The 20,210-nt window shown below is 39.9% G+C and overlaps 1 protein-coding gene across 8 annotated transcripts in view; it reads left to right on the top strand.

Annotated features, from left to right (window-relative positions):
• Positions 1-19,815, top strand: part of ALDH18A1 (aldehyde dehydrogenase 18 family member A1) — a 32,552-nt gene extending 12,737 nt beyond the window's left edge. For 7 of the 8 annotated variants that reach the window (XM_059476674.1, XM_059476671.1, XM_059476673.1 and 4 more), the window contains exons 4-18: positions 620-769; positions 848-952; positions 2,290-2,448; positions 2,998-3,088; positions 4,782-4,906; positions 7,274-7,418; positions 9,040-9,113; positions 9,758-9,857; positions 10,922-11,142; positions 13,829-13,966; positions 14,076-14,271; positions 14,419-14,540; positions 16,825-17,011; positions 17,880-17,975; positions 18,949-19,815. In XM_059476674.1, coding sequence (XP_059332657.1) covers positions 620-769; positions 848-952; positions 2,290-2,448; positions 2,998-3,088; positions 4,782-4,906; positions 7,274-7,418; positions 9,040-9,113; positions 9,758-9,857; positions 10,922-11,142; positions 13,829-13,966; positions 14,076-14,271; positions 14,419-14,540; positions 16,825-17,011; positions 17,880-17,975; positions 18,949-19,130 — 2,091 coding nt within the window. In that variant the 3' untranslated portion in view covers positions 19,131-19,815. The remainder of the gene's footprint in view (positions 1-619; positions 770-847; positions 953-2,289; positions 2,449-2,997; positions 3,089-4,781; positions 4,907-7,273; positions 7,419-9,039; positions 9,114-9,757; positions 9,858-10,921; positions 11,143-13,828; positions 13,967-14,075; positions 14,272-14,418; positions 14,541-16,824; positions 17,012-17,879; positions 17,976-18,948) is intronic. The other variant, XM_059476667.1, reaches the window with a different exon arrangement.
• Positions 19,816-20,210: the final 395 nt, after the last annotated feature.

Here is a 20,210-nt window from a genome sequence, read left to right as displayed (position 1 = left end):
AACTCTGCAAAATGAGTCAACCCTTCTTGATCACCTGAGCATTAGCAGAGTTCCTCCAAAGAAAAGCCTGAAACCTCATTACTTGTAGGAAAAACTGATGGGATCAATTTGTGTATTTCTTCTCCAAAATGAAAGGATTATCTTGGTGAGCACTGAACATGTCCTTTCTGGGAAGTAAAGTTAAGTTAATACATGTAACTCATGTAAGATATTTAGCTTTGGGGCTTTGAAAGGAATCTGGTCTGATAAATGTAAGGAGGAAGTAATCAAAAGCTTTACTATTGGAAGTTGGCCTCTTCACTTCTAGAATTCAGTTACTGTATAATGGTAGCTTTGGGAATGGAGGGATTCAAGTATTTTTCTGTCACAAAAGCTGGTCTTGTGAAAAGAAGGTTTGTAAGAAGTTATAGATTGCATGCAATCCTTGGCATAGCTTCCAAGTGGCTGGGAAAGTGTGTAGAAGTATCATGAAGGGCGATTGCCTTGCTTTGCACATCCATAGAGAAATCAAAATCCTTGTGTCAGCAGGAATTGGTGAGCACAAGGTTATAGTAGCCAGGACTGTTTTGCTCTCACTGATCATATGCCAGGCACTGTTTCTTATTTCCTGTACTTACAGGTCTCAATGCTGCAAAATCAGGGCCGAGAGATGATGATTGTCACCAGTGGGGCCGTAGCTTTTGGAAAGCAGCGGTTGCGTCATGAGATACTGCTTTCTCAGAGTGTGAGACAAGCACTTCATTCAGGCCAGAGTCAGCTAAAAGATATGGTGAGAGGCTGGTGGCACTCCTGCTTTTCCCTGACTGTTGGGTACTGCCTGTTCAACAGCTGCTCTTTGTCTTTGTAGGCTATTCCGGTCTTGGAGGCCCGAGCCTGTGCAGCAGCTGGGCAGAGTGGATTAATGGCTCTGTATGAGGCCATGTTTACACAGTACAGCATCTGTGCAGCTCAAGTAAGGCACTCCTTCTTTCCTAGATTGACTTGATGCTTTTGGACCTTATTGTTGTCACATAAATGGTAGTATACAAGAGTGCCTTGCTAAATATTTTGGAAACTGAGTTATCTATTATTAAGACAAAATGAATATGCTTTTTCTTTTTGGAGTTCAGGTGTGTCCTGCTCTTTTATAGGCAGGGAGGATCTGTTAAGATCTCTTCACAAAACCTGAAGTTGATGGTCCAAAGGGAGGGTTTAAAAACTACAAGTGGCTAAACTGCAATGCCTTCTGTAAAGCTGACAGAAGTACATATCCACACTTCAGATCTTGCTGTCCATCTCCTCTTGGAACCTTTCCGACTTATGGATGATGTATCCCTGGCCTGGGTCTTATACTGAAGGCTGCAAGTTGAATTACTCTTGTATCACTTGAATTACTCTTAAACAGGCTTTGCGTATCTTAGATACTCTGAAAATGCAGAATTGCTTTAACTGTAAGGCCTTATTTGTTTAGACACTTCTAACAAATTTAGGAGCCTAGTATGATGTTTTCTTGGAGGAACTCCTTACTGTAATATGGTAGAGCCAATATGTCCAAATTGTTTATAACATAGCTAAAAATCATGATAGGTCATGCTGGATTGTAATCTTGTTCAAATCTGTAGATAACCATCATTCCTTTGATATAAAATAATTCATTGCCCATGCCAAAAAGCTTAGCATACACATTGATTCCAAGTGCTATTGAACATTTGAGTGGTGGAGTTGTTTGCTTAGTTCTCAAATGTCCAACGACAGAGTAAAAACAAAAAATAAATCTCTCCAGAGCAGACATTGAGGGTGTTTTTTGTCTTAAAACAAAAAACAACCAAAAGAAAGCGGTGCTATCTACATGCAGGAGGCAAGATTATTTCAGAAGAGCAAGTGAGTTCTAGTGAGTGGAAGTTTTGATATAGAGCACCCCTTCTGCTCGCTACAAGTAGGAGTATTAAAAAGGGAGGAAAAACTGGAAAGGCAGCACCTTGAGCAATCTGTTGAATTGTCCACGGCCTTAGTAGTTATCATGAGCATCTATGTTCAATCTTGTTTTCCAAGTTCATTCTTGGAACGTGTGACCTACCAGCTTGAGATAGGCTATTACAGACTTCAGTGGAATTCAGCTTCAGCTCATATTGTGGAAAGAATATTTCTCACTTTTATTCTATATCTTTTAAATGTGGGGCTTTTGTTTCTGTATGTTTCTGTAGTGACCCAAAAGGCATGACTGCTCTGTTATGACATGTAAATACATAGGTTTATATGATGTTCTTACAGGAAAGGTGGTAGGCTAAATAGTTTCTTTTTTCCTCTTAGATTTTAGTCACCAATCTGGATTTCCACGATGAGCAGAAGCGTCGCAACTTAAATGGAACATTACATGAGCTTTTAAGGATGAATATTGTCCCTATAATTAACACTAACGATGCAGTTGTTCCACCTCCAGAGCCAAACAGTGATCTGCAGGGGGTAAATGTGGGTAAAGTATTGCAATGGAGGGGGGTCCTGCTTGCAGATGGTGCAGCACTGATGTGTACTTGACTAATGCCATAACAGGGGACTCTGAAGTCTGCAGCAGAGAAACAAAGATACAGAATTAGTATGTGGACAGAGAGTGCTGGAAGACTCTCTGTATTTGGCATGATACAGTGTTGTGGGGTGAAACCACGGCAAATATTGTCTGCTTTACCAAAAGCAAGCATGCCTCTTCAGCACTCCTTCTTAAAACAGCGTCAGTTAGTTTTTAGTAAAACAGTTGTCAGTTAGACAGGGCCTCTTGCCCTGTCACTGGGCACCAAGGTGGAGAAATGGAAGTACTGATGACACTGCTTCTCATTTGGATACCACTTTACTGAAGCATATGTACTTTCACACAAAAATCACCTTTGAAGTTTCCAGTGGGTGTGAAAAAAGTAGCACAGAAGGACTTGTTAGTACTGAGGTAAATTGCTTTTTTATGTTGGCACCAAATATTTCTTAGTTCCTCACACTATTCACTGCTTCTGATATGCATGTGTATTGCAGGTAATTAGTGTGAAGGATAATGACAGTCTGGCAGCACGACTGGCTGTGGAAATGAAAACCGATCTCCTGATTGTACTTTCAGATGTGGAAGGTTAGTGAGTAATTTCTTTTATTTCTGATTTTAGTGAAACGCGTCAGATTGTCAAACCAACCTCTTTTCCAGTTTTACTTATCTCTTCAGTTCATCTGTTTTTCAAGGACAATTGCAATGTACTACAATAACTCCTTAAGGCCTATACCCAGTGTTGATGCTGTGGCATCAACATTGGGTAAAGGCCTTAAGGAGTTATTGTAGTACGTTGCAAACCAAACACTGACTGACACACTGTTGAATCTGAGTGGGTGAGAATGCATGTGAACCTGAGACCTGTTCCAGATCCCAGAGTACCACATGTACTATGGTACTTCTGATAGCTTCTCAGAGTTGTATGATAGTCAGGAATAGTATGCAGGATAAAAGCTATGTGTCTTGAATCAGGAGTATAAACCAAATACTATTCTACAATAGTTTTTTTCTTCTGACAGCAGGTTCTGTCAGTGAATTATCAGTGTATAGCAAGTCGTGGTCATTGTTTTCCAGGTACCTGGGTCTTGCTAGCTTTTTCTGTCTCTCTTACTTTTGACTTACACTGCTCTAGTCTTCTGAGCTGCGGTGTTGTGACATAAGCCTGTCACCTATGGATGTTGAACTTCCTGTTCTAGAGAGATGCAGGTAATGGGTACAGTTTCAGGTCAATGCAGTCCAGGTCACCTTAAGTCACATATTCTTTTCATCTTCTCCAGATGGATTTCTTTCAGTAGATCCTGGCCTTCAGCACATGCATGTGGCCCTGAGGAGGAAAGAGGTGTCTTTCCATAAGCACTGTTTCTTTTAGCAGATGCAGCTGGGTTTCATTCTAGTCTAGCTGGTTAATTCTGTTCTAGCTGGTTGATCCTGGTCAAAATGACTGTCTTAGAACTCAGAAATAGTCAAAAGAGTTTGTAAAAAAAACCCAAACCAGCCCACCTCTCCTCCAAGCTTATTAATTCAATGTGACAGCTTGTTTATGGAGAGATGTCCTCTACTTCCCATGCTATCAAGGATGCACACAGACAGACTGCACGTGTGCTCTCTAGTTTGTTGTGGCAATATTTGTGCACATAGCATTTCTGGGAAGTGTAGTGGTAGAGCTGAAGTTTAATATGTTGGGTAAATCAAAGTGTCATTCAATTCCAAGCGTAGTGACATTAAATTACTTGATTTTAAAAAATGCTAATAAGAGCATGTCTCTGTATTGTTGTGTTTCTTCTTAGTAGAATTGAATAGTTATCCTTTTTACGTGTTTCTGAATTGCTTGTTTTCTCACTGTGCAATCCACCTTTCAAGAATATTGTCTGAGTGTTTGATGAGGAGGACTATTCTTTGCCAGTTCGGTTTAGGGTTTGTAAGTTCAGTTGAGGTGTGTGTAAGGCCCGATTTTGAACATCTGAAAGCTGCAAACTGTCTCAAACCTCAACCAAATGTCATTACCTTCCAGCTTGCTTGCTGCTATTCAGCATATGGGCTTTTGGCTTCTTATTTTTAGGTCTTCAATAAACCTATACCTTTTGGGTCTGCCAGTTAAGAATTTTATGCTTTGAGTCCCATGACAAGAAGGATTCAGTGGAAGTTTTCAGTCCTATAAAGCAGAACACAGCTTTTTATCCTCATGTTGGTTGCTTTTGTTGTTTTCTCTTTTTTTCCTTTTTTCATGGGTGAGCTTTCCACATGAAGGTATATAACTGATTTGTATGATTTATTTCAGGACTCTTTGACAGCCCTCCAGGGTCTGATGACGCAAAGCTTATTGACATATTCTACCCAGGAGATCAGCAGTCCGTAACGTTTGGAACCAAATCCCGAGTGGGAATGGGTGGCATGGAAGCCAAGGTAGAAATATGGAATAATTACTTCACAATTGGGAAGGAGAGGGAGCTACATGAGATGGCTGTGCTTTGTGCTGCTGGATGGATCTTGTGCTTCAGATGGATCTTGGCAGGTTGCAGGAATGGGCAGGCAGGAACCTTAGGATTCAATAAAAGGAAATGCTGAGTCTTATGCCTAGGGACACTGGTATGAGCTGGAGAACTGACTGCCTTTCACTGCAGGTTCAGTGAAAAGGGCATAGGGATCCTGGTAGACCCCACATGGGATGTACACCAGCAATATGGCCTTTGGGCAAAGCAAGCTAACCAGGGTTGTATGGAAAAGAACACAGCCAGCAGGTCGAGGAAAATTATTACTTTCATCTACTCAGCACTAGTGAAACCACATCTGTAGAGTTGTGTGTGGTTCTAGATACTGCAGTACAGGAAGGGCATGGCATGCTACAGTGAAACCAGCAGAGAGACATAATTATGATTAAAGAATTGGAGCACTGTCACACTAAGAGAGGCTGAGAGCTAGGATGGTTTACACTGGAAAAGAGAAGGTTTGGCTAGAAGTAACTGAGGGAAGAGTTTACGGAAGGCAGAACAAGATTCTTCTTGGTGGTATCCAGGGAACAGACAAGAGGCCATGGGCTCAGAATGAAATACAAGTGAATAAACTGAAATGTGAGAATTTTACAATGAGGTTGCTGAAGCACTGGAGCAGGTTGCCAAGAGAACTTGTGGATTCTCTATTTGGAGATGTTCAAAACCTGGCTGGATGATGCTTGCTCTAGTTGACCCTGCTGTGAGCAGGCAGTTGGACTATATGATTTCCAGGGATCCTTTCCAGCCTCAACTATTTTTTGAGTACCCTGAAATGGTATGTGGATTCCTTTTGCTTTTCTTGTAGGTCAGTGTGAATTGAAAAGAGCAAGTAAAGAATTACACTCAAGTAGATTTTAAAAGGTGACATTTGGATCTGTATTTTTGTGGTTTAGAGTCCGTCTCAATTCTTTCATGTGTGATAATTCAAAGACTTTGGGAATCTCTGTCTCTTAAATGTGATATGGTACCTCCCTCTCCTTTCTGAGTTTGTACAATGTACTGTTTGCTTCTGAAGGATATATTGGTGGAGACCAAGGTACTTCAGTTTTTGAGCGCAAGATTAGTAGAGGTGGGAGGGCTAATGGGTTTTAGTCCTGTGTACAGTCAAGTGGTCTCAGTATTCATTGCTGTGAGTAGATAAACATGGGTGTGTTTGACTGCAGCATATGTCTCTCATGAGGCTGAGATATGCACTGCTGTAGTATTAATTGCTGCAGGTTTCCCTGGGACGTATCTCAAAGTTGTCTGTAAAAACCAAAGCAGATCTTGACTAAGCAGGAAAAGACCAAAGTAAAATTCTTCACCAGTTATGTTGTTGATTATTCCCTTTTCTGAACGCTTAGGTATCAGAGCATGGGCTGGAAGGTGTCAAAAAGAGGAGGCATTTGTAACTATGGAATGTACAAAGCTTATTCAGGAATGACTTTCTTTTATCTGGCTTGTAGGATAGTTCAGATAATTCCAGGTATTGAAGGTAAAGCTGCCAAGGTTAGAGAGTACTTTATTGTGGAAGTACTAATCTGTAAAAGTTACTTGGTGTCTTTTGAGTCACATAGAGGCAAATCTTGATGCAGATGTTGTAACAAAAATTTACTACAGTTGAGAATGTAGGAGACATTTTTGGAAAACTGTAGCATCAATAATAGAAAACAGTGGCTCAAAGAACAAATCTTGTTTTTTAGTGTGAAATTTGAGCAATAATGAAGTGGCTGATGATCTTTTGGTAGCTGAGTTTGATGGAATAGGCCTATCTTACATTTGTGTCTCATAGTGACTGTGGACTGTAATACCAAATTTTAGAATCGTATTAGGAAAGCATAGAAGTGAGTAAGCAGAGAAGCTTTTGCAATTAAATAAATGACACATAGTTAAATATAAGTAGTGGATAATATTGCCCATATTGGCAAATACTTGACTGGGAAAATAAATGAAGGAAATCACTGGCAGTACCTCTTCAGCAGATAGCATCTGGGATTTGAGAGAAATAATATTCTGCTCAAAAATGTGCAAAGAGGCTAATCTTAGGACCAGTCAGTACACAGGGATTTCAAAGGACCCTTACTAATGAGCTAATAATTATGCAAACTTAGCATACTGTAGAAGGATTAAGCAAATATCAGTATTCCAGCACTGAAGTTCAGAGATTCCCAAAGTGTGTTGAATGCTCTTTGAAAGCATAAGTGATCAATCTGGCCATCAGAATGGACCAAGAACTCTTGTTGAGAGCGGTGATTGAAATAACCAGTGGATCTCTTGCAACTGGCTCTGTCCTTTCCTGTAGGTGAAAGCAGCTCTGTGGGCCCTGCAAGGAGGCACTTCAGTAGTGATTGCAAATGGAACTCACCCAAAGATCTCAGGTCATGTCATCACAGATATTGTAGAAGGGAAAAAAGTAGGAACCTTTTTTTCAGAGGTAAAACCTGCAGGTGAGTACAGAGTTAATGTGTACTTTGAAGTTGTGGAGATTTCCTGAAAAATTAGAGTTAAAATTTGTCTAGAGCTGTGCAATAACTAGAAAACCACTCTCTGTTTGCAAAATGGATTTTGAAAGATATTTTCTGAAGTAGGGGTAGAAACTGCTGAATTCTCTGCTCTTCTTCCCTCCAGCTGATAAAGTGGTACATCAGACTTGCATTTGAAGAATTCAGTGAGTAGAGTAGAAGTTTTGCCTTTTTTAGTCTTAAGAGTTATCATCAAGTATCCATGATTTCACTCTGAGAATATGGATATAGAATGTGCTACTTAACTAAGGTAGTGTTTAGGTTTATTTTTTATCATTAATTTCTTTTATGACTCAGTCTTCTAGTATGGTAGGTAGGAGTGTTTTCCTGTCACTGCATTGCTGGAACTGTGTGATAAAATCAGACCAAAGATCCTTCACCTTAGCAGAATAGATACTGGGGTGGTACTTTTGACTTTCACTTTTAGCCAAGTGAATTTCTTTGTGTATAGGAATCCTTAATGGATTTCTTGTATAAATATGTCAGATCATCCTTTGAACGCACTTGGTGTCGTTATGCTCAAGTACCTTTTTGGTTAGCCTCACTATAATAAGCTGGTATCAGCAGTAAAGATTCTAATCTTGTGGTCCCGTTCTGAGTCACAAATATTGTAAGTAGCAAAAGTCTGTCCCTGTGGACTGTTGTGGTCTTTATTCCGGTCATCTCTTTGTCTTCTATCTTCCAAAAGCCACACTTTGGAAATTCAAGTAACTTTAAAAAGTCAAGTATATCTGCTTTCATACATAATTTTTCTCCAAGAATAATAAAAAATGCCATATTTTGTAATCACTTCAAGAAGCTGGGTTAAGATGTCTTAAATTAGTCCAATTATTCTCATGTCCACACGTTCTTTTCTTACACTTCCCTCTATACCTCTCTATAATTTCTACTCTGGCAGTTTCCACGGGACTCTTCTTAAATGGAAGTTGGGTTCAAGATACCTGATTTACAGGCTATTTCAAGAGAGTTGAAAATGGCAGATTTTTCACAAGCTACTTGAGAATTCTTTGCAGAAATGCAGCCTGAACACGGTGACTTGAAACAGAAGCACAATCTATTTTCCGCACCTTGCTTCTAAAATGCATACATGCAAAGGCAGGGAAAGCAATTTGTCTGTAAGCTGTTACTAGGGTTTTGGTTTCCATTATTGTTTGTGTGTTCCCATGCATACATTCCTCAGCTGGATACTTAAACTTATCAAAGTTTGCCTCTTTTCTTTCAGTAGCCTACTATGCCCTAGTGACTTAGGTATCCTGTTGTTCTTTTGGCCTTTATCGAGCCTTTTTGATCCATGCTGCACACTTGCTGTTACACAGAGACAGAATCTTTGTGATGATTGTTTATGTAGGGACCATAACAGTATTTTTGTGTCAGGTACAGACTTTTCTGTATTAGAATACAACATTTTTCTTGAATTTGTCTGTTAAAAGCTGTTTCATGCTCTAAATATGCTCTAATAAAGAATTGGAAGACAAATGGGCTAGCGCTCAATTCTGCCTGTGCTGTTACTTTGTCTGCATACAATATTTTTGGGGTTTTTTTGCAGGCCCTACTGTGGAACAGCAGGCTGAAATGGCTCGAGCTGGTGGCAGGACCTTGGCGGCTCTACAGCCTGAGCAGGTGACAGAACGATATGACCAAATTGTTAATAATGTGCATGTGTGGCAAGTTTTACAACATAGGCTTATAACATAAATGAACCTCTTGGGACAAGAATCTGTTATTTCTGTGTCATATTCATTGTTTGTATTGTAGCCTGCTTAAAGATGATAAAAGCAAAGATCATGTTCCTTGGGGTTGTGAAGTAATATGAGCTTTCATGTGGGGTTTTTAAAAATTTTGATAGCATCAAGTAACAAACAGAAGTGAATTGTGATTCAAGCTGCTGAAGAATTGGCTGGAATAACTTGCTCCATTCACACCTGAGTTTAGCATACAACATGTATACAAAAGTGGAGCTGTAGACAATTAATACTCTGCAGCTAGGTGAGTATGATGTGGTACAAGGTAGTCTTAAAGGGAGAACATGTGAGTTTGGTGAAGAAGACTGGGAAAGGAAAGCAAGATAATAAAGAGCAAGGTAAAGGCTGAAGCAGTGTTTGGTCTTCTTTTTCAGTGTGATGCTGGAAAAATCAGCTGCCCAAGTATGAGGAAGGTTAAGATAGTGAGAGGATGTGGTCAGCATAAATGGACTATAGGAACTAGGTGTCAAACAGCATGGACTTTGAGTAAGGAGTCAGTTTAGAAAATGTTTTCTCTTTCAGAGAGCAGAGATTATTTATCGTCTTGCTGACTTACTAACGGACCAGAGGGAAGAAATTCTCTTGGCAAACAAGAAGGACTTAGAGGAGGCTGAAAATAAAGGTATTGCTTCAAGCCTTCCATAGTAATACTGTCATCTTGGACCTCTCTGGGCTTCAAGACAAATGAGCAGAACTAGAATCTTCTGTCACCTGGGATTGGGCAGTATTGCTGACACAGATTATTGAACCCAGGACTTTGAGAACTTGGCAGTGTAAACAGCCGCAGCCTCCTTCATTCGTAAAACAGATGCCTTCATCAGAGAAGATACTGAGGCAGTGTAAAACACCAAGTAGTGTATTTTAAAAATTTTTTTTAAAAATGGAACAAATATCTCTGTAACTGTCATGAACAAAGTGAGTATCTTCTGGGCTGGTTAATGTGATGTTTGGTTCCTGAAGGGAAGGCTATCATCTCTACACTTAAATTGATGCTTGCCAAAGCATCAGTTGTCCCCTTCTGATTGAAGAAGGTTCTCTTTAGGCGCCTCAGATGAAACCCCCTCTTCTGTGTTAGTCTGATACATTCATTGAGAAGCTGGGATTGAGATGCGTACTTGGTGGCATAACAAGTATATGAAAAGGACACATCATGAATTCCACTATGTGGAAGGCACCACTGACCAGAGTATTTGAGGGGACATTTGCTGGGTTAACTTACTGTTTGAATGTGTTCAGACTAGAAAATTCAAGTTGTTCTTGCCCAGTCTGCACAGAAATGCTATGTGTCTGTGCTTTGATGTTTCTGTTTGTAAAACAGAAGGATGCAATTACTGCCTAGACCTTCCAGAAATACTGCAAGGGTAGAAGTTTGTAGGAAATTCAGTCATGCATTCAGTACATGAAATAGGACAAACCTTATCTTTCTGGATGTTGGTAGTTTGTGTGGTTGCTTCATGTACCAAGCACTTAAACCTCATTAATTGAAAATGTGGTGTGTGAGGTAGTCATCCTATTTGAGGGGTTTTATTGTGACTACTAGACTTGCTGCTATGCGTTTTTAATCTCAGGTAGATTACTTGCTAGGGTGTGGGAAATATTTCCTTAGGTTCAGCACTCATTTAAGTAATTTCTGCTTGAGCCTAGGAAGACCAGTCTATCTTCAGCACAACTTTTTCTTTCTTTTAGGAAGATTAGCCCTCCCTTTGTTGAAACGCCTAAGTCTGTCTACGTCAAAGCTAAACAGCTTGGCTATTGGTCTGCGTCAGATTGCAGCATCCTCGCAGGACAGTGTCGGCCGTGTAATTAGACGAACTCGAATAGCAAAAGACCTGGATTTGGAGCAGGTTACAGTGCCAATTGGTGTCCTTCTCGTCATCTTCGAATCTCGTCCTGACTGTCTTCCACAGGTTTGTAAGCTAGGTAGATTACATTGTTGAGTATTGCTTTTGGCAAGCAAACAAGAGACTACAAAAAGTATTGTTTCAAAGGACTCTTGCTTGGATTCTTCTACAATTGATTTTTTTGGCATCACTGTTTTTTATGTAGAGGTGTTTTCAGGACTTGCTTCTGCAGTGTTCAGTTAATCATTTGTCTTATACCAGGAATAAGGCAGTTATGTTAAGGGCAAATGCTTTCCTCTGCAGCACTGTGTGGAAGTGTTGCGATAAGTAAGTCCTGTTAAAAATGCATGAAAATACGGGTGCTTAACTAATGTTGCAGAGGCAACCTTGGTCTTACTTTCTAACTCCCGACTACTTTACTGAGCAACTGAAGTAGATTTTAAAATGAAAACAAACAAACAAAAAAAAACCCAATTAGCAACATTTCTTCCTACAATTAACATTAGGTATCTAGGAAGCTTGATTGAGGAGTTTTCTAATGAGCAGGTGTTTGAGTAGAAAATGATGGGTACAGCCACTTTGAGGATGTGAGGCTCAATGAGTGGACAGCTTCGTACTTCATGCCAGATTTTTGTGAATAGTCCCTGCTTACAGTGAAAAGGAGTATGCGGTAAGAAAAGTTCCTATGAAACAAAAAGGCACTAGTCTTCCTTGACTACCAGCACTGTTACAAATAACCAGTATGTTACCTTGTTGAACATACTGGAACATTTGTGTCTGTCTTCCTGGGCTTCAGCCCAGGTCTCCTGCCTTGCATAGGTGATGCCTTCCTCTTTCTCTTTGTTGTATCTTAAAACTTACACTGGACTGACTGCTGCTGGCTTCCCTGCCCTGCCCTCCCTTCCCCTGCTTTGTTTTACAGACTTGGGATAGCTTGTCTTGGTAGTTGCTTTGCTTCTTGCTAACCTCCTGTCCTCATACTCACATTAGGCTTCCTGATGCAACTTCAGAGGATAATCTTTGATAACTCTGCATTTGAATTGCATGATTTTTGTCCCATCCTGTATCTGATAGTAGGAGGGTCTCTGATTGAGAGGAGCAGTCTCTCCTCTTAGTCTACTACTGCATCTCATGCTTGTTTGGGTTAAGATTTAATAAGCTTCAAGTGAACATATACAAACAGCATGTTTGCCTCTAAAACTTACAGGGTGAAATTGCAAGCATCCCTCAGAGACTGTATTGCATAGATTCCACCAAATCCAGTTGTTGTTCTGAAGTGTAATCATGTTCTACTAGTCTTTGAGACTGAACCATTTTGAAACCCCCTTACCTGGTGTTCTACTTTTAATCACAAAAATTTTTGTGTCTTAATTCTTGGTATTTTTTTCTTTTCATTTTTTCAAACCAGGTCAAAACCTTTATTTTAATCTTATGCCTCTTTACTTAAATAAGCTTATTTGTTTAGTTTCCTTTTGTGATAGTGATCTGGAGGGCCAGATAGAAAGTACTTTTGAAATACAATCAGATGGCTTTTTGATGTCTAATTATATAAGTTAAAAAGACGCATGATGGTTATGTAAGGCAGACTTCCCAGACGGTTACACTTCAGTGTGTTTTTCTAATGTGTTTCTTGTTTTCAATATTCTTTTCAAATGAGGTAGATTATCAAGCATTTTGATTATTATTACCTATTTGATACTAGAAGGGGAAAGATGTATCTGGCTGGTTATTTTATGAATCAGGATCTGAAGTGTGCCACCAAGCTAACTTCTTATTAGATGAGAGCCTGGCTAATTTTGACATCAGCATCTCAACAATATACAATAGATACTTTAATGAGTGTATGTTTGGTGAATATATATATACAGGTGATGATAATGATACATACAGGTGATGATAATGATACTTTCCCAGAAGACAGTAATACAGCAAAATAACTTAAAATACTGAGTTTGTTTATTCTAAAGAGAATAAACTCACCTCTGGAGAGGAGGTGATTTTGTTTTCCAAAGGAGTGCATACTTTTAAACTTTTTTTAAGTAGGTGGACAAATTGTGAGGCCATAGTAAAGTTGGAATGAGGAATACAAAAAAGAATACAAAAGTAAAATAAGTTTTGAAAAGAGCTTTTTGCATGGGATGTACTCCAAGGTGGAAAGGAGCAAAACCCTCTTGCGTCGCTGGACTTAAATGGGTGAAATCTAACACCTTCAACAGGAGGACAGCAATATCTGTCGGTTTCTTCTGGTGATAAACATGGAAGCAAAGATGATGCTGGGCCTATTGTCTCAATTTTTTTATTATTTTTGCTTAGAGCAAGTGTTGTCTGCTTATGACTCCTGTTTTAGACAGCATGATGAAAATGTTTTTCCTGTTCATAGGAAGAGCTTATTTACCACTCTCTGCTGGAATGGTTAGAGACAAGAGTTCTTGCAGCTAAAGTTATTCTCCTTGGGGTAATTGCCCACACAGCCGTGCAATTCATATGAAGCCCTATGTCCGCAGTTTCTTCTGACTTGTTCACTGTAGTCTCTCCATCGCAATAGCACCCTGAAAACTCAAGTTTGTTCTTGAAATTAGCGTATTTAATTTCTGGAGTTAAATGTGCTGCCATGAAAGGAAAACTAGATTAATATTTAATAAATCAACTGAACAAAAAAACATGGTTTTATTTTGTAGGTGTTATTCTGACAAAAGAACCCCAATACATTTGAAGTTGGGGTTTTTTTCCCAATAATAAACTCCTTTGACAGGTGTCTGCTTTGGCCATAGCCAGTGGAAATGGTTTACTACTTAAAGGAGGGAAAGAGGCAGCACATAGCAATCAAATCCTTCATCATCTGACACAAGAAGCACTCTCTATTCATGGAGTCAGAGATGCAGTGCAACTGGTAAGTGCCTAGAGTTAAATCAGTTATTTGTTTGCTATGGTTTGTATAAAAAGTGTGGGCAAAACCTGAGAGGTAAAACTGTAAGCTCTTTGTATTGCAACTCCTACAGGTGAACACAAGAGAGGAAGTAGAAGATCTCTGCCGTTTGGATAAGCTGATAGATCTCATCATTCCACGTGGTTCATCACAGCTAGTCAGAAATATCCAGAAAGCAGCTAAGGGAATCCCAGTGATGGGTCACAGTGAAGGGATCTGTCATGTGTATGTTGACACGGATGCCAGTGTTGAGAAGGTCACACGAATAAGTAAGCTATGGGAGGGTGACTTGAATCTCATGGGTGTAATTGAACTTTGGAGTATGCAATGTAGTTATGATAATTTATAATTTATATACTATCCAAAAATCTTTGTTGTAAATGCTATGTAACTAATGATGTACTCTTAAACCTCAGTCAGAGACTCAAAGTGTGAATATCCTGCTGCCTGTAATGCTCTGGAAACTCTCTTAATTCATCGAGACTTGCTGAGAACCCCGTTGTTTGATCAGATCATAGACATGTTGAGAGTAGAACAGGTTAGTCACTCATATCTGTGTTTTGTTTTGTGTTTTTTTGTCTGTTTGTTTTCTAAAACTTTAGAAGCATTTGGTCTGGCTATTGTAGCCCTGTTTCCATGGCACAACATTTTAGTTACCCACATGTGTCTTTGTTCATGTCAATGAACTTTGGTTCTCCAGACAGCATCAAGTGTTTCTGTAGAAATGATCTGAAAGTAGCTTATTCAGTACAGCTGCAGGTGATTACTGGGATACCTTTGTTATATACTTCCTTGTATATAGCAAAAGTAATCTTCTGCCATAAAAGCATAAACATGCTCTACCTTTTCAAATTTAGTCAGATGCAAAGCCTTGTCTTCCTGAATCTATTAATTTAGCTTCTTACCCAAGTGAATTCCCTTCTGTTTTCATCCTTTCTGAATTTACTTCATACGTGTGTTTTTTTTAAATTTTCCTCTTGGATGCCCTTTGTTTCCACCCATTTTCCCTCCTGGTATGTCAAAAGATATCGAAAGGTCAGCATACTAATTAGTTGTCTAGACACAAGCAATGTTTTTTCACTAATGATAGCAGAGATGCATCAGGAAGAAGTATCCATGAAGTAGTATGAATTGCACATAAATCAAGGGTTTTCAAACAGTACTGTATATCTGACAAATACAGTGCACAGGCAGTGATTAATGGAGGATAGAGAAGTCATATGTTTTGATGCTGTTAAAAGGGTTATACTAAAAGAAGCTGGTAAGTAGTCAAGGAGCAAATTCTCAATGTTTGGGGCTCTTTAATGTCTAGATGAGTTGTTTCTTGGGAAGGGTAGAATGCAAGGTAGATGTTTGTATTTTGGATGGGAGGAATATGTGTACCAGTGCATTTCCACCACCAACCCTAACCGATCTCCTTATACAGTGGGGAAGATATTACCTGTCTAATCTAACCTGACAACAAGAAATATGCAAATATTGGGCAGGATTATGCAATTAAAGTAATTCATAATTGCACAAAAAAATGCTGGTTTACAGATATTGTCTTAAAAGCCTTCATGTTTAGTAGACTTATGCCTTATTTCCCATTTATGCTTCTCTTGTTAAAATTTCCTGTTTGAATGGAAATTCATCTGCATGGAATTTCTGTGCTGTATCTGTTCTAAATTATCTCTCATTGTCTAGGTGTTTTGGCAGAGGTTGATAATGTGTTAAAATTTTCTTTATAACAAATGAAAAATATCTGTGTGAGGTTTTTTGGTTTTGGACCCAGTAACTCCTTTGTGTCTTAGATGTGCTTCAGAGATGGCTGGTATCAATTAATAAAGTAAAAGGACAAAAGTAATTCAAGATCTTAAGATTTCTGTAGGTGCAAACTTGGAAGCATTCCTTTCGTTATTCTCTGCATTGCAGTCGCTGTCTTAAAACAAAGGCTGGTATTTTAGCTGTTTTCCTAGCAGTGCTGTACTGGCCTTTTCTGCCTGGTGACTGAGTGATGCAATTGCTTTAAGTAATTTCAAATGAGTCCTGATTAGAGTTTGTCATGGTAGGTAGCCAACCTAGCATGTAATTTGTTGTACCTCGTAACTAATTCACCTATGTGCCAAGTTTCCCAAAGTGTAGGTGTATTTCTCTTACACTGCATGCATGTTGTGGATTAATTGCACTCAGTGACTAAGCATCATCCAGCTGCCTGCTTGCTCTCCCCTGCTCCAAGTGGGACAGGAGGAGAAAATTAGAACAAAACCAAGGAAGCTTGTAGGTTGAAAGATAGCTTAATAAGTGAAGGAAAGAGGAAGAAGAAAGGGGACAAAGAGGAGGAAATAACCCAACAAAAAAGTAAACCCTGAAACAAAACTAAAAACCCACCAGCAATACCCACAAGGCAAAGCTAATTACTTGCTGTCTGCCACTAAAAAACAATGCCCATCCAGTCTCTTGGGCAATGCCTACCTTCTTCAAAAACCCCCTCCCCTCAGTTTGTATTGCAGTACATGACATTATACAGCATGGAACACCCCTTTGGTCAGTTCTGGTCAGCTCTTGGCTGTATCCCCTCCCAAATTCCCGCACACTCCCAGTCTTCACACCAGGGGCACAGAGTTGGAACAGGGAGGAAGAGAGAACCTTGATGTTGTGCAAGCCCTGTTCAGCAACAGCCAAAACATCGGTGTGTTTTTAACACTGGTTTAGTCAGAAGTCCAAAACAAAACACCACAGGGACTGCTATCCATCCCATATTGAGTACAAGAAGCTACACTTTCACCTGAAAGGCTCTGGTTTGGTCAGTAGCCACAAACAAAATGCTTCTGGTGTTGCAGGTGAAGATTCATGCTGGCCCGAAGTTTGCATCTTACTTGACATTCAGTCCTTCAGAAGTGAAATCTCTGCGCATAGAATATGGGGACCTGGAGTGCTGCATTGAGGTGGTGGACAGCGTTCAAGAGGCTGTTGAACATATCCACAAGTATGGAAGTTCCCATACAGATGTTATTATCACAGAGAATGGTTAGTGACCTGGCTCCTTCTTTAAGCTGCTGTTTTGGTTTGATTGCTAATTCCTGGTGTTAGTGGAACTAACTACATACATTGTAGTAGTTCGTCTCTTGGGTCTGTGCCAGTTCAAAACCTTACTAGAGCTGTGCCAAGACAAAGGTTGACTCTCCAACCAAACCGAGCCCAGAACTTCTGTGAATCAGCTGCTGTTAAGGTCATGTTGATCTGTGGCTGGCCAGTGTGAGTCAAGTAGGCTTATGTTTCTATACTTCTTGCTGAGCTTAAATGCTTGTCACTAAAAGGCATGCATTCGATACCATAACTACTGCCACAGGACCTGGTGAGCTAGTGATTTATATTGGAAATAGAGTTGCTCTTGAATGTCTGTCTTGTTGCTAAGGGCTACTGACCTCCAAGTTACTTATGTGTGGCATTTCTGCTTAGTAGTTCTCAAATAGTACTCGCAATAGCAATTGAGTTTAGGATTTCTCAGTATTTGGAACAATTCCATGTTTGAGACTAATGGAGAGCTGACTGTAGCTTAACTGTCTCAGAATGCTGTTCAGGGCAGCTGTTCTTTCTCCTTGGTCATGCAACTAAACCTCTCTTTAACTAAACTGGAGTTAGAATTAGACATCTTTTTGCTTGCTTCTAATCTTTGTGAGCTTATTCTAAGACTTACAATTGTGTCTAATTGATAACTGTACTGGGAGGAAGGTAAAAATGAGCGTGGCTTAGCCCAGGCTGTTTAAGTACTGTCTGATAAGGTCACACGTGAAAGTTGTATTGTTATGTATGTTCACTGTTTTATGCAGTGTTTATTGGCATACACGATCATTCTATATGTAATGGATTTAATTTTTCTCTGCCTCTTTTCCAGAGAAAACAGCAGAGTTCTTCCTCCAGCATGTGGACAGCGCTTGTGTTTTCTGGAATGCCAGTACCCGATTCTCTGATGGCTATAGGTTTGGACTTGGTAAGAGGGGAGATATTGTAGGGTTGTGACTGCAGAATTTTGTGGTGTGTCAACAATGTGACAGTATGACTCTTGAAAGATAGGATTAGTCTCTTATCTTACTGTCTAATAAAAGGTTTTCAGGAAAGGTACTGTACAAAACGTTGAAGCCTAGAAATTTCATCCACACAAAGATATTTTGGATCCTTTGAAGCTCTATTCAATTGCAATAAAGTATGCTGCATGCGTATAGTGATAGAACAATTCAATACAGGCTGTGAAACTGCTGAACAGCTTTCCTTTTGTTTCTCCTTCTAATGATGCTGTAAAGAATGCTGTGCTTCAGTCCTGCTGGGCAGATTGAGGTGCTGTCCAGTGTGTGAGTCCTGCTGTGTTAAGGAATGAAGGGTAGGAACTAAACTGAGTATCAACTGATTAAATAACCACGTGCAGCTTCTGTGAATTGCAGAAGATAAAGGAAACATTCCTTGAAGAAGTAGAAAATCAGAAGTTTCTACTACACGCTATTACTGTGTTAGCTGGAACAGTGTTCCATTTGACTGAAAAGTTCCAGTTAAGGTCTTCCAATATCTCCTCAATGTGATAAAAAAGGACGCAAGATCATAATCCTTACTAGTTTAGCTTTTTTTCTTGTTTGAAGGATTATGCCTTAGATCAGTGTAAGAGCAATGTAGGAGATACCTCTCTCTCTCTGTTGCATCTTTCTTTCTGAAAGTAACTGTAGTAGCCAGAAGAATAAGCATTACAATTTATAATTGCATTAATTGCAATTTATAGTAGCATTATAATTTATAGTTAATCTCCTCAAGCTTCTCTGTTGGGGAAATGGAACTGGTATTTGGAGAGGAGCAGAGAGAAAATGGCAGTTCCCTGAAAGGCAGGCAGATTTTTCTACTTTGAGGTACAAAAACATTTAGTATGAAGTGGACATCGTCAGAGGATTAACTACCTTTATTTTGGGTGTTTCCTGCAGGTGCTGAAGTGGGAATTAGTACTTCGCGTATCCATGCACGTGGACCAGTGGGAATTGAAGGACTCTTAACAACGAAGTGGTTGCTGAGGGGGGACAATCATGTTGTTTCTGACTTCTCAGAGCATGGGAGCATGAAGTATCTTCATGAAAGCCTCCCTCTCCCTCAGAGAAATGCCAACTGAAAACACTGGGGAGAAAACACAGGATATAATTATTTCCTGAAGTTATTCAGGCTTCAGGATAATCTGTGACGGTGAAGGAGTTTGTTTTTCATCGTCAGAAACATTGTCCTTGGTCATTTTGCAGTGCAATGAATACAAAATTATCCCATCAATGAGAATTCTCTCCCTCCCACCCCTTTCACTTTCTTTAGACAGTATCTGCAAACTGACCTCACTTCTCCCAAAGACAGATTTTTTAAATCATATAGGTAACATAAGGGTTTCAGTATCAACTACATTCCTTTTTTATCACAGTGCTCTCTGTAGCAAATATGTTTGGTGGTGGAGCTTAATTTTTTTTTCTGAGTTTTGTTTTATTCAAGTATCTGTTCTGGAGAACAGACTCAGTAGTTTTGGTTTTGAAGGTTTTTTTCTTCAGTCTTAGGATCATGGCCTCTCTTGAGGGCCGGAAAGCTTTATGCTTAATTTCTTTGTATTTGATCAGTCTTGAGATAGGGGGACAGATGTTCCAAATGTATAGTAAACTTTTGACCAAAAAACCTTTTATATCTAATTCTTTGTATTGTTGGCTATTGTAGATAAAAAACATCATTGTATGCTACATTAATTTTGTTACTTATTTGTATCAAAGGTTTATTTTTCTTCAGTTTATATAAACAGCATTTTGATCATGGCTTGACCAGAATGAAGCTCTCCCCTTGCATGAACACTTGTGATGGTGCCCTGCAGCCCGGCCACACGGCTGGCAGCCAGAGCTCCCCTATGGCTGCAGGACATCCCGCTCTCACCTGGGGGGTCCCGGGGTGCTCCTGCCCCACCAGGGCGCTGTTCCTTTCCTGCCAGCTGCCCTCCGCTGCTGTCCTGGCATGGCTGGTGGACGCACCGTGCTTGGGATCTGGTGCTGCTGCACCCCTTTCTCCAGTCACAGGGGCGTCACGATAGGGCGCAGGGTGCATCTCCTCTCTGAGCAGATGCCGTAGGCTGCTGGACATGGGTGAGGCAAGTGAGATGCCTCGGTAGGTGTGGATGGCACTTGTTCGCTGAAGGTGGCACGGCAGGAGAGGTCAGATTGGCATCGGA

The sequence above is a fragment of the Ammospiza nelsoni genome, chromosome 8, assembly GCF_027579445.1.
Source record: "Ammospiza nelsoni isolate bAmmNel1 chromosome 8, bAmmNel1.pri, whole genome shotgun sequence".
Classification (NCBI taxonomy): Eukaryota; Metazoa; Chordata; class Aves; order Passeriformes; family Passerellidae; genus Ammospiza; species Ammospiza nelsoni.
This window is presented reverse-complemented; position numbering and strand designations above follow the sequence as displayed.